At 35.7% G+C, this 14,724-nt stretch overlaps 1 protein-coding gene across 3 annotated transcripts in view; it reads left to right on the top strand.

The window, feature by feature from the left end:
* Cntn5 (contactin 5) overlaps nucleotides 1–14,724 on the top strand; it is a 1,203,203-nt gene that overhangs the window by 804,458 nt on the left and 384,021 nt on the right. For all 3 annotated transcript variants that reach the window (XM_045146290.1, XM_045146292.1, XM_045146289.1), the window contains one exon: nucleotides 5,046–5,141. In XM_045146290.1, coding sequence (XP_045002225.1) covers nucleotides 5,046–5,141 — 96 coding nt within the window. The remainder of the gene's footprint in view (nucleotides 1–5,045; nucleotides 5,142–14,724) is intronic.

Here is a 14,724-nt window from a genome sequence, read left to right as displayed (position 1 = left end):
CAAAGACATTGCCTCTTATCTATATCTGTTGGTTAACCCCAGAATACATGACCCCTATTCCCCAACAGGGAGGGTCCTTGCAGGGGGTGGGTGGCAAGGAGGCTAATACTGGTACCTCCATGAATTTATACACAGTGTACATAACTAATAAAAAATGGTGACAGCAAGATTCAAATCTAGATCTTTTGGTGCCAAACCCCTTTTAAAAATATAATTTCAGGATTGGCTGTTTAGTTATGAATATAAGTGATACACATTAGCAGAAGCTATGAAAGTATAATATCTCTGTTAATGTAGTTTCCTCTTTCTCTTTAGGGAAATCAGTCTTTGAAGAGTAGAGAGCTTAAGTTGGTTTTCAGGAATCCCCACAGTGGGATCCTTTGTTATGGAAGAATATTTGCATATACCACAGTAAAGTACTCATGGGTGGAGTGCATACTATAAGGTGTTTGCAGTTACTTATACTTTCTGTGAAGTAGGAGGTAAGGTGTCAGGATAGAAATGGAGGTTGTTTTGAAAAAGAGAAATAAAATTATCATGTAAAATACAGAAAAGATACAGACTCCATCAGCATTCAAGTATCACCAGGCAGCACAAAGACTTGTGCATTGCCCATGGTCATGAAGTTAGAGTGAAGCTTGCCTTATGGACTATGTTTTACTATGGATGTTCCCTTGTACAACTCAGAGCAAATAAGCAGATAGGCTGCTGTGACCAAGGTTGACATTGTGCTGGTAAGAAGGAGACATTGTGTTGGGATAGAGTACGGAGTTATAGACAAGAAAGAGATTACTTAATGAAAAATAACAATAAAAACAATCTGTGGTTTTAGGACTTAATATGCTGATTTGTAAATAATCCTATTCTCCCATGTGTGTCTGTACTTCTCAAAGTCTTTGAACATTCACTGTTACTTCCCTTTTATTTCCCAGTTCACATCTTTACATTTTCCTAATCCCTTTTTCTCCTTATTCCCACTTTTTCCCCACTTTTCTCTTTTCCTTCTTTCTACCTCTGTCCCTCCCTCCCTGCCTTAGGCTCTTCCTTTATTTCTTTATTCTTTTAAATATATATATATTTATAATATATATATATTATAAAATATATATATATATATATAATTTATTTATTTGAGAGAAAGGGGGGGGAAGGGGGAGAAAGAGAGAAGGGGAGACAAACAAAGAGAGAAAGAGAGAGAGAGGGAGAGAGAATGTGTGTACCAGGGCCTCCAGCCACTGCAAATAAACTCCAGACACAAGGCTTACATGAGTCCTGGAGAAATTGAAAGTAGGTCCTTTGTTTTTGCAGGGAAAGGCCTTAACCGAGATGAGGTTCTTGCTACTTAGCTCAGGCTAGCCCTAAACTCAGTCTCCCTCTCCCTAATCTTATAATTAGAAATATGAATGAATACTCTCAGCAATAATGTCCTAAGACTTTTAATGAAATAAGACTGGGCTGAATTTGACAACAAATCAAAGAAAAATAGACTTAAGAAGTCAACAAATAGATTAATTGTATACTTGCTTACTGAGAACATCACATTTTATCAAATGGGATTTAGATCTTCTGCTAGGGTGCATAAGCTCCCTTCACCTCAGATAAATACACTATATTTCTACACATGTGATACAGTTGCAATAGCTTTTCTGTGATACATGAGAAACCAGAGTAAAGACCTAGCATCAGAAACATTTTTATCACACACTGCAGACAATCTGTCTTTTTATTTATTTATTTTGCAAAGGCAATGACAATTTACTATTTCACTTCTAATGTGGTTAATAGTCCCTCATCCAGGGCAAACATGAGCGGGTTTCCTCAGATCCTGCTTATACTCAGCAAACCTTTGGCTGGGTGATTCATGTCTGATAATATGCAAAGTGAAAACAGCAATTCATTGCAAGTCATTACTCATCTGACCTGCTATATATAACCAAGGAAAACAGAGTCCTGAGTAGTTTCATTAGAGCCTGTCATTGCTTCTTATAGATTTACCTTATCATGTCCCAGCTGTATCTTAATTCCATTCTTATCTTAGCATAATGTAGTGTGTGCTTGAGATACCTATAATTAGCTCAACTGATATTCTCCAGAAGCAAGTTTTATTAAATAACATTTTGAAAATGGTGATAATGCGTTTTATTCACAGAAGTTTCAGGGTAACTATTTAAAAGGATTGCAGCATTATTCCATGTGTAATAATACAGGAAAAGTTTACAGAAGTAATTTAACTGGCTGGAAACAGTCTAAGCATACAGACTGTATAGATCTAGTTGTAAAAAAGGAAAATAAGCCAAAATCTTGCTAGTTGCCAAATGGAATTAATCATGTAAAAGGCACTTATCATGTGTGGTCATGAGTTTTTATTCTAGTTATTTACCTTTAGTGGATTTCAATGTCCTTTTTAATAAATGGGGCTATAATGTCTACCTTATCTGTTTGCACATTGGTCAAAAGTGTGAAACCTGAGTTTATAATTTCTTCCTAAGCCCACAAAAGCTTATTTGAATATAATATTTTTTCTGGAAGACTATTAATAAATCTTAAAACTCAATTGGTCCTTGTTCAAATTATTGAATTGCTTCTGTCCTCATGGGAATTTTGAAAGCTTAGAATGAGACACATCTGCTTTGGTTTCCCAACTCATTATTCAGCAACACTGCTGATTTGTCTCTGCTGTTCACACATATTTAGTGATCTTCAGGACAGTGATAAGTCTCAGTTAGGAGCACTACCCACCATGTCCAAGGCCCTGGATTTGAACACATATGCATGTGTATGTACATACACACACACATTGCTGGTGATCTTTAAAGCATAACTATTAACAACTGCTTTCCAACTTGCCTGTCATACTATAGGTATGATAGGAATTGATACAATTATTTTTATTCATTTATTTTTATTCTTAGCCACTTTAACATTTTTAATGTCAAAATTAATAATGGAGTTTGCCCCCTTTCAATACAGGGTATTTGCTTAGAACTAAAATATCTGCCACTGACTAGAATAAACCTCGTGATAATAACACACAGCAAACAAAAGCAATGACAGACTTCAGTATTCGGTCATATTGTAAGTCAGTGTTAGAAAACATGTCAGATGCCTCTATAGTAATTACAGATGATAACACTCCAAGCACTTTTCGCCAGTCATCCATGGGATGAAATTGTACCAAACACCTGTTAATTGATGAAAATCACAAGTCTCTTACAGTCTGTTGTGATTTGCTCTTTTCAATGGTTGTGTTCTGTGCGTGTGTGTGTGTGTGTGTGTGTGTGTGTGTGTGTGTATAAAACCAAACTCCACACCAAAGTCTTTCCCATTTGTTATGCTGTTTTGCAGAAAGCTTACTCATTTAATATGAAGCATAGAATTTTGTATGTATTCATTATCAAACAATAAATACCCTTTTCTCTAACTGCATCATATCTTTGGTGAATTTAAGTTCTCAGTCATTATGGCTGTATTTTTAAAAAAGATGTGTCAATGAACATATCAATTAAGTAAATTGTTGCCCTTAGCAACAAATAACATACACTACACTTGGCTTGGTGGGATAGGCCTGTAATCCTAGTGGTTTGGTAGGCTGGGACAGAAGGGTTATAAATTCAAAGATGGCTTGAACTATAGAAGAGTTCAATTGCACATCAAGAAGTAAGACTATATCAAAATTAAAAGTTAAAAAAGATAAGGATATAGCTTAGCATTATAGTGTTTGCCTAACATGCACAGAGCCCTGGGTTTAGTTACAGTTCCAAAAAATGTAGAATATCTCTAAGGATATCTTGGATTATTAAATTATCTTCTTCACATTCATCCAATGTATTTTCTTTATTTAATTGAATTAATAGTAAAATTGATAAACACTAAATTTGAAGCTTCAGTGTGTATGGAACATACTATTTTAGATTGAATAATTACAAGGTTTAAAAACTGCTCTAATTCATATATAATAGAAAGACGGGCAGAACATTTTAAGAAGCTTCTCACAAGGGAAACCACATAGGCAAAATTCTAAGATAATGTTTGTTTAAGGAAGTGATAAACACTATTTGCAAGAACTAGTCTACAAATCATGAAGTTGATTAGCCTAGTTTAAGAAAGGGAAGAGAGCACATATGCTGAGTTATGAATAGATTTAATAAGCAACAAGAGTACAAAAAATATATGTCATATCCTTTTGGACCTTTTTTGGGGGAAAGTCTTTTCAAAGTATATAAATATGACATAATTTAAGAGAAACCATAGAATCCACTTCTCTCATCCCTTACACAGATAAGTTTCAATCACTGTAATTATCACAGACTAATCAGAATGGATGAATATAATTAATTCATAGGATGTACTTTAGTCTCCCTGACTTTCACATTCTTACTTGCAGAAAAGAACATTTCATATACTCCTTAGTTTTCATTAAAATACAAAAGTTTATCTCATTTGGCAAAATCATGCTAGCCTTTATAGAACATGTCAGTTATGTACACTAAGGTAACAGGTTGGACACAAGGTACCCTAAACCACATCTACTTCTATTTCTCTCCTTGCTATGAATGAATGGGCTTTACCAGTCAATAGATTAATGTGGAGGAAATACTAATAAGTAATAGAATAGGTTATATATTCAAAGTTTGTCTTGTTTAGTTTTTTTCTGGTCTAACAACTTATATGCCCTCTAACTAGAAATGATGTGGTATTGCTTTAAATTGTATTTAAATTTGAATGATAAAGATTGATTTTTCTGACTGACCCTACTTTCACTGACAAGAATCCCTGTCAGGATAACTATAGAAATTGAAGTAATAGTTACATATAAATAATTCTTTAGCCAGGCTGCGGTGACACACACCTTTAATCCCAGCACTCGGGATGCAGAGGTAGGAGGCTTACCTAGAGTTCGAGGCCACCCTGAGACTACATAGTGAGTTCTAGGTCAGCATGGGCTAGAGAAAGATGTTACTTTGAAATACCAAAACATAAAATAATAATAATACATCTTTAGATATTTTTGTTTATTGCTTCTAAATACTTTGTTATGTTGACAGATCTGGGGAATTTTAGTGGCCGGACAAGAAGTGCTGTCTCTGTGAGGGAAGGCCAGGGGGTTGTTCTGATGTGCTCGCCTCCACCTCATTCTCCAGGTATGGTCGCATCCTGTTCTATATTTCTGCTTTCTTGTGCTGTCTGTTCACTCCTGTAGATGGTGCATGACAAGGGACCATTCCAGCTGATGTGTGCATGGTTGTCTTGACATGCATCAGAATGGCAGGTGCATATTAAGGATCACATATTCCACATACCATAAGGCAGGAGACTGAGCTCCTGTGATAAAATTGCTTTGTTGTCATTTTAATAGTTGACTGTCATGATTATGCTGACAGTGAGGAATACATTGCCTAGAGCACCAGGAACTTGATAAGATGAGAGAATGGAAACTTTCAAAACCTTTTGAAGCATCAGAGTTGAGGGAAGGGGATATCAATGAGTCCCTTGTCTTAGGAGATAGGCTGGATACATGGTTGTTTAAGCAACCTAGAGCTTGCCACACAGAACAAAACTGCTGAAAATTTAGTTTTTGAGTTTTAAACAAGCAAAGTTTAATTATTTATTACTATTGCTATTATTATTAAAAGCACAGGTCTTGTTTATAAAAGTCAGAGAAATAAGAAAATACTTCATGAGGCTTAGGAAAACAGAACAGCAATTTATACTCAGATTAATTACATTCCCTTTTAACAACTGTCTGATAATCGTGCTTTTTAAAATTTTTGTAATTTGAAATAAACACATCTCTGCATTCCTGAAGAGTTTTTATATAAAGAAGTTTAAGGGTTCAGCTTCAGACAAGAAAGATTTGCGAAGGAGAATGAGAAAGAGTATATATACTTGTGGTAAGTCAGTGACTAGGACCTTGTCTATTGAAACAGTATTGGATACTGAATCTGGTCAGCCATGTTTTACTTTTATACTTGGCATGGAAATGACATTAGTTTCTAGGTTTTCTTATTAGTTTATCAAGGGAGCCTACTTAGAGTCCATTGTATATAATTACTAACAAAAATAATGAAGCAACCTACATCTTACAATGTCTTGCCTGTATCTGATGTAATGTTTTTAATTAAAAATAAAACATACTGTATTCAGAAGGTAATATATTTTGTCATCCATCAAAATCATATTTAGATACAATTCCAGAGTTTTACCCATCTAATCCCAATACTTCTGGTTAGTCATTTTATCTCCTATGGACAGTGTCGGGAGTTTACATTGAACCCATGCATCACCTATATCTAATGAGATTCATTTTCTTTCAGAGGCATATATGTTTCAGCCTTTTACTAATTAGGCAACGATTTATGGTAGGTCCAAGATAATACTATAGCATTAGAAGGGGCCATGTATAAAGTTATTAATCAGTCACATAGCAAGGAAAACTAATGAATTCTGATGGAAAATAGTATACTAAATTGTATATGTGATCATTATGAGATGACAATACTGGTAGGTAATTAAATAAATAATGTGATCTCTGAGATCAAAAGGCATAAAGTAAGCTGGGTGGGGTGGCACAAGCCTTTAATCCCAGCACACTGGAGCCACCCTGAGACTATACAGTAAATTCCAGGTCACCCTGGGCTAGAGTTGAACCCTAACTCAAAAAAACAATAATAAATAAATAAGTAAATAAATAAATAAATGAAGCATAAAGTAAGATGGCTTCTCAGTGATATTGTTTTGCAACATTTCCTGCTTACTTAGTTTACTTTTTCCAACAGTTCAGTCTTTCTGTGGCATCTTCTTCTCTAGAGAGTATCTACTGTTGTTTTGTTCCTTTCTTCCTGCTGAAAAGGATTCCTGACTGCAGACACTTTTCATCTCATGAAAATGTAAAAATGATTGACCATGTCCCATTCACACTCTACTTTCCCTCCTTTACCTCTACTTCTTTCTTATTATTAAGATAACTTTCTAGAAGATGACAATTTCCATATCTCTAGTAATGTCACAATTGCAAAACACTATTCTTGGTGTAAATCCAACACCCAAGACAGCTGTATACCTGGACTTATATCCATGTGATTCTTTTAATAAAACAAAAATAAATAAAACTACCCACACGAACAAACCCTGCTATGTAGACTGATCTCAATTTAAAACCCAAAGTTCTAAAACAAGGAACAAGTTAAAAACCATTCCTTTAACCACACTTGGTCAACTTTTCAACATATCTTCTCTGACCTGGAACTGAGTTGTTGATTCTGCACTTTAAAAAAGAAAGAAATTTGAAAGTAATTCTATAAGTGCTTGTCACTGAGTCATACACATATTAGTATATATAGCCTCACATCCCTGTCTCTTGTATTATTTTATTTTATTTTATTTTATTTTATTTTATTTTATTTTATTTTTTGAATTATATATGCAGTGATTAAGTTCTACAGTGAACCATTCAATTTGTAGTTCTTTTTCCCTAAAGAACATTACTTCAGTAATTCTTTCTTTGGTCTGAATCTCTAAAAATTATTATTTAGTGTCTCTTGGCTTATTCTTATCAGCATGAAGCATTCTGTTATCTTTTCCATCTGAAAATAAACTAAAGGGAATCTCTTTCCAATGCCTTATTTTAGCTACTCCATCATTTTTCTGATTTTCATAATAAAATTCTAAAAGCCTATCCATGCTGCTCACCTTACTCTTTCTACCTCTGTCTCTCCCCTACTCTTTCTTCATCTCCTCTCTACCTTTCAATAGCACTGAGTTCATTTTATAGGCTATCAGATTCATACATTTGTACTTCAGTGACTTCTACTGAGTGTGTACAGGTGTGCCGTGATCACCAAACTTGTCTTAAAATGAGGTTCTAAAAATTATTCAAGCCCATATCTCCCAAGTCTATCATTGTGCCTTTTCTAAAGCTTTTATTTTAATGAAATCATACAAGGTGCGGTCTCTATGCATACATGTGTAAGTGATAGGCTTCTTTTACTTAGCACAACTTTTCTGAAGTTCATCAATACTGTGGCATGCACTGAATGCACTACTTTTTGGTGCTGAGTCATATTCCATTATATTTAAGTACCCAATTCTGCTTACCACTCTATCCCCCGATGAGTATTTGTATTGATTTTAGTTTTTACATGGATCACTTCTTTCATAAAACACTGCTAACATCTTACATGATGTCATATGTAGTTTTTCTCATATCCCTTAATCTTCTCTGCTAATGATTCCTCATTTATCAAACTCCTAATATTATACATCTTAAAAATCAGGCTTGTTACTTCTTTCCTTGAAAGCCACCCTCTAAGTCTGGAGAGATGGCTCAGCAGTGGAGGCACTTGCCTGCAAAGCCTACAGACCCAGGTTTGACGACTCAGTATCACCTTAAAAGTTGATGTACTAGCTGACATATGCATCTGGAGTTCATCTTCAGTGGCTAGAGGACCTGCCAGGATAATCCTCTCTGTATATCTGCTTCTTTCTCTCTCGCAAAACTGATTAATTAATTAATTAAAAGGTGGTCCCTCCTTTAACATTTTTCATAACAGTAAGATTTTAAAAATTGCCTGCAACTGGAGTTCTAGCTTGGGTGTCTAGTGACCTGCTCCACATTACCATTTAGACTTTTAACTGGCACTTTATTTTTTATTATATATTTTTTAATTTTTTATTTTTTGGGTTTTTTTCGAGGTAGGGTCTCACTCTGGCTCAGGCTGACCTGGAATTCACTATGTAGTCTCAGGGTGGCCTCTAACTCTCAGCGATCCTCCTACCTCTGCCTCCCGAGTGCTGGGATTAAAGGTGTGCGCCACCACGCCCAGCCTAACTGGCACTTTAAATTTAACTATATCCAAATTTTAACTTTTGGTTACATATCTCCCAGGTCTCCGATACCTAAATGTTTACCTTGATTAATAAAAATTTAATTTTTTACAATTTATCATGTAACACCTTATAATCATTTTTAGTACTCATATTCACTCTATCTCACATATTAAACATAAGTGCTTCTACTGGTGATGGACAGATTTTTGGTCCTTAAGCAACATTTTCTGGTTAAAAAACAATATTTTCTCACTATGCCTCACATACAGGAGGGGCAAGAATCCTATAGTGGTACTCAAATTTCATTCATGACATCTCTCCTCTAATTATCTAATCCCTCACCAATGATTCCACTTGCTAATACCCATTACATTAAGAACTATGATAGCAGCATACAAATTTTGAAAAGATGCAGCCACTTGACCTAGCAGGTGACATTTAGACATTGGTCTATGAGAGATAGTTATTTCTAGTTGTGTTCCAGAAGAGAGACATATTATGAGTGTAGAAGAAAAGTATCTCTATATATCTCTTTTACATTCTCTGTCTCTGTCCCTCTCTCTCTCTTTCTCTCTCATGCATGTGAGAACAGAGCAAATTTGTAATCCATAAGCCAGGAAGAAGGACCTCACAAAAATGATCATTCTGACACCGTGATAATAGATTTCACAGGGTCAGAATTGTAAAAAAAAAAAAACAAAAAACAAAAAAAAAAAAACAGGTTTCTATTGTTTAAACCATCAGTGTCTGGCATTTGCCTGGCACCTCACTCAGGGTCAAAGCTAAAATCTTCACAGTGGCTAGGGCCCCACCATCTGGCTCCACATAGTTTCTCAGACGTCATCTGCCCTTCCTTCCCGTCCATCTGTGATGGTCCTTAGGTAACCAGGTATGAGCCTGTTTCCAGGTGTTTATGTTAGCTGTTCTCTAGAATTTATTGAACTGTTCTCTAGACTTCCATCACTCTACCACAGGTACATAATGCTTTCCTTCGAATTCTACCATCTTAGCAAAGTCTTTCTTGACCTTTCTCTTTTAAATTTTCATTTCACAATTCCTTCCTTATTCTCTGCTTTATTTTTCTTCATAGCACTCATTATGTCCCAACACTAGTTAAATATTATTTACTCACTTTGGTAATTTTCTGTCACTTTCAATTAGAATGTCAATTCCATCATGATACAACTGTGTAGTCTTTGTTCCCTGATGTGTCCAAGGGCCTGTGACAGTGCTTGGCACTGAGTGGGAGCTGAAAAATATCATTAAATACATGAATGTGTACATAATATTGAGAAATGAATGAAGTCAAGTAATAGCCATAAGAAAGTTTGAGGGACAAAGCAGAAAAAGGATGGGGAAAAGAAGATCAACTGTGTATGGAGACCATTGCCTCCTCACCATTTGTCAATGAATGTAGCTATGGAGCATGAAAAAATGAGCAGTGAGTCCCATCAATATGGAAGCACAAAATGTAACTTCGTAAGTTTTTGCCAAAGCAGTTCTGAAACCCGGAAAGTTTGAAATTTATTAGCTACAGTCACAATCAATGAAACACTGGGATTTAATACTAGCACTTTGCTTATTTCACTAGCAAGAGAATATTAAAAATATTTTACAAATGCTTACTGGAAAGTCAGGAAGAAAGAATCACTCATATTTGAAACTCTCATGCAGCATTATTACCTGTAACTCTATCAATTCTGCTCTGGTGGGGTAAAGCTGAATGTTGTGAAATTTGTAAATAACTTGATTATTGGCAGTGGCCAAATTGCAGCAATGGTCAGCTCTGGAGTGTGATTCTGATGGGACAAGATTCATCAGGGCTGTGGCAATTAATACTTTTTTGGCAGGGCCCAGTAGTCTTTCAGTGACCTTTTGGAGTGCCTTTTTTTCTGACAGCTTGCACTATTGCTATCTTTTTCTTGGAATTTTTGGAATTACTATAAGTTTATTATTGATTATTTTTGCTTTCATTTCCCCCTTCTCAGTAGTAATAGGGGAATCAAATTAAGATGTTTTTATACAGTCACCAATGATTAAATAGGAAAGGAATGTTTCTGCAGAAATTTCTGAGGCTATAATGTTTAAACAGGTAAACAGATTATGGATCTTGAAACTACAACTAGTTTGAATGTACAAAGATTCTCAACACCACAAATGTATATTTCATCTAATGAGACATGTTCCTTGCAATGCTATGCTACATGCCTTACTAATTATTCCCAAGAAACATTACTTACAAGAAAATTCTTGTTGTCCAGATGGTTACAGGAATTAATGGGCACATTTCCTGAACCTATGCTAGGGAGCAAAAGTAAATATCTTTCAAATAAAACATAATATGTAACTTTCAGAATTAACAATAGAGTTTGGTGGGCTCCTAAAGGAAAGACATAAAATAATGCAAACACTGGTTGGATAGATCAACCTTTATCATATATAGGGGCATAGTCTTATTAATTGAGTAAGGATGGTCTGGAAAGATGGGAAAAGGGTTAAATATCAAAATCTTCCTTTAATATAGAGACTTGTAAGGTCAAGCCAAACTGTAAAATGGAGCAACAAATAAAGGTCATAGAAAGACAATTAAATCAGTGCTGGATTATAAGTACAGAAACATACTGTTATTCAGGCCACAAGGTAATACTATGTTGAGAGTGGCTAACACTGCCCTTTCTGAGGTAAAAAATGTCTATCACCTTATAACCACAAGAGCTACCTGCCAGGGCTCTTGGATAGTTTCCATGAACCTGGGTAAGATATTAACCAGCTTGCAATCTTTGACTTTCTTGTTTAAGATGTTATCAGAATGCCTATGGGGCAAGAGATTCATGAGTTAAGCAGAAGAAAGGGAAACCAAGGAGGATATTGTCTAAGATTACTTACAGAATAGAAGCCACATGAATAAATTGCTATGTATTGCTTACAAAAAATATAATGTATAAATAACAAAGAGGACTTTTTCTCTGTGTCCAGTATGCTTCACCTGAACTACTGGTCTGAATCATTTCCTCACAATACTGACTCCACACATTCCCTTCGAGTTCTACAACCCCACTGAGGCTGGACCTCAACAGATAATATGCTAGTAATCTCAGACCAACATTTCTCTTATCCTTATATGTACACAGAATATGAGTATACTTAAATGTTGAATTTGTGGTTTTTCTATTATTTTACTTCTTTCAAATTATAACCATTTTAAAGTTTTATTATGTGAATTTCATTATGCGAGGAAGTAAATTTTTGCTCATCTTTTTATTTCTAATAGTAAATTATCATGCCATAAAAGTGATGTTTCAATTTTTATCCCTAGTATTTTTTTTTCATTTTTTTTTGTTAATTAGTTTTGTACTCAGTGAATACAGTCAAGTTGCTACCATTGTTAAGCTCATCCATGTCTTACCCTTTCCCCTTGGACCCTCCTTGGTGAGATTTATGGGTCACGCATTGTGGAGTTAGCCCACAGTTATGGGTAGGAGAAATGTCTCTGCATATCATGACCCAATATGTGCCTCTGACATTCCTTCAACCCACTCTTCTGCAAAATTTCCTTGAGCCATGTTGGGTTCATTTTTGGACTGCTTCAGTGATGAGGTGTTGGGAGCCTCTGTGTCTCTGAATATCTGATTTGGTAGGAGTTGATTGTTCTCTGTGTCGATCTCCTTCACCCTTGTGCTGGTACCAGGTTCACCAAGAAAACAGCACCCTTGCTTGCTTCACCAATTATTCTTAGTTTCAGCTGGGGCCCTTTTGAAGTATGATGGGGTGTCTCTGTCCTTAGGATCTGTGTCTATCTGAAAAAGAGAAGCAGATTCTCCAATGGAGAGTAAGTTAGCACCAGACAAATGGGATAACCCTTATTTTTTTTATAGAGAATTTAATAAAAGTAGGACCTCTTGCAACCCACAATTGATGGTAGCTTGATAATAGAGAAAGGGCTCATGTTTTGGATTGGTTCTGACTTGTTTCCCAGCTCCAGCTATGGGTTCCATTACACTGAGAGAACCAGTGAGCCAAATCAAAAGAAGTTGGTTCCCACATTGGCTGTGTGCCGCTATTGCACTTCTGTGAGCATCACGATAGGTTATTTGCTGCTAAGTAGGTTAAACCATGAGTTGCTTGGACAGATATTGGTCATTTTCCCCAAGTCACCCATGTAGCACCTTTGGCTCTGGACATACTATCTAGGGACAGACTCTTCCAGCTTCTAGCCATGTCATTCCATTTTACATGTCAACTGCATATGGTGTCTTTAGCAGTAGGGTCTTACCACTAACCTTTGGTGGGTCATCAAGTACTCTGACAGAAATCTGTCTTTCTTTTAGGAAACCTGGTAGGGGACACAAATCTAGACCCAAATGGCAATGGTAACATAAAATTCTATATCCTAAAAGGCAGACCAAATGGTTGAACCTTCACCAGGCCCTTAGAGGGAACACCTGAGCCACAAGGCACTGGAGAGGGTATGATGAAGACTGACCTTAATCTTCTACAACTTCTCTCTCTCTGTCTCTCTCTCCTATTTAGCTCTTCTATATTAGTTAACTTTTTTCTTCCTTCTCTTAGGGGGCACTGACATGTAACTCCCAATACCAGCAGGTGGCTATCTCCCACAATGAGCTTTTGATCAGAAAGACTTACAAGGTTTCCTAAAAGAAAGATGGATTTTTGTCAGAGTACTTGAATAGCCCTAGTATTTACTGCAGTACTCAACACATATCAGGTCTTCCTTAAATGGACAGGTAATAATTGAATGAACCTGCTGATTCTAATGGCAGAGTTTATCAGGATGTTGGACAGTTAACAGCCTTAGCTATTAGTTCATTGTAAGGTATATTGATGAAAGATATTTGGGTCATCTTTGGTCATATTCCAGTATTGCTGTTTCAAAGTATAGCACCTAATATGATTTGGTGGTGGGTGCATGAACTGCTAAGCTTATACTTTGAGAAAGAGCAGATGATATTCAGAAATATCTCAAAGATCACGTGACAGATTCATATCTAAAGATGATGCTCAGTGTGCAGTTTTCTTTGAACAAAAATCTAAAGGGTGGCCTCAAAGTCACAGCGATCCTCCTATCTCTGCCTCCACAGTGGTGAGAGTAAAGGCATCCACAACCATGCCTGGCTAGTAAATGCATATTTTGGAGTTAAACGCAGCTACACAAAGTGATTTTGAGTTTAAAAAAAAAAAAAAAACACCTCTGTAAGTTTACTGATTTTATAGTTCTAAGTTATGCTCTGGAGATAATCATTAAAATGTAGAAATAATCCCTCTAAATTCTTATATAAAATTTGTTTGTAGTAGAGAAACTGACATTATAGTAGCTTTTGGATAAGTAAGTTTATTATTATTACTGTTGCTGTTGTTGATGTTCTGGACTTTTTTTTTTGGACATATTTTATAGTGCATCCTAAGGTAGCCTTGCAGCCACATATATGTTACCTAGGCTGATCATGAACTCACAGCAGCCCTCTTGCTTCTGCCTTAGGAGATCTGGAATTATAAGTGTATACCACGACTTAGTGCTTTTCTAATAAAACTGTGAATACCATCTTATTTAAAGTATATTTTAGTTTAATTGTGATGAACAAAAGCATCCAAATGATTATTTTGAAGTGAGGCCTAAAGTTTCTAAACAAGTTTGAGACTATATGGCTAGGAATGTAGCTCAGTTGACAGAGTGTTTGCCTACTCTGCATGAGGCTTTGGGTACAATCTCCATCGCCAGAAAAACAAAAAAAGGTTTAAATCTATAGTCAAAGTGTGTATGAATATACTGTTTAGATTATGATTATCACATGGTCTTTATAAGATAGCTAACGCTTAGAAATTATTCTCATCCTCATTGCTCTGGAGACATAAGCTTCAGAAAGATGAAGTGTTAACACT

Source organism: Jaculus jaculus, chromosome 3 (genome assembly GCF_020740685.1).
Source record: "Jaculus jaculus isolate mJacJac1 chromosome 3, mJacJac1.mat.Y.cur, whole genome shotgun sequence".
Classification (NCBI taxonomy): domain Eukaryota; kingdom Metazoa; phylum Chordata; class Mammalia; order Rodentia; family Dipodidae; genus Jaculus; species Jaculus jaculus.
This window is presented reverse-complemented; position numbering and strand designations above follow the sequence as displayed.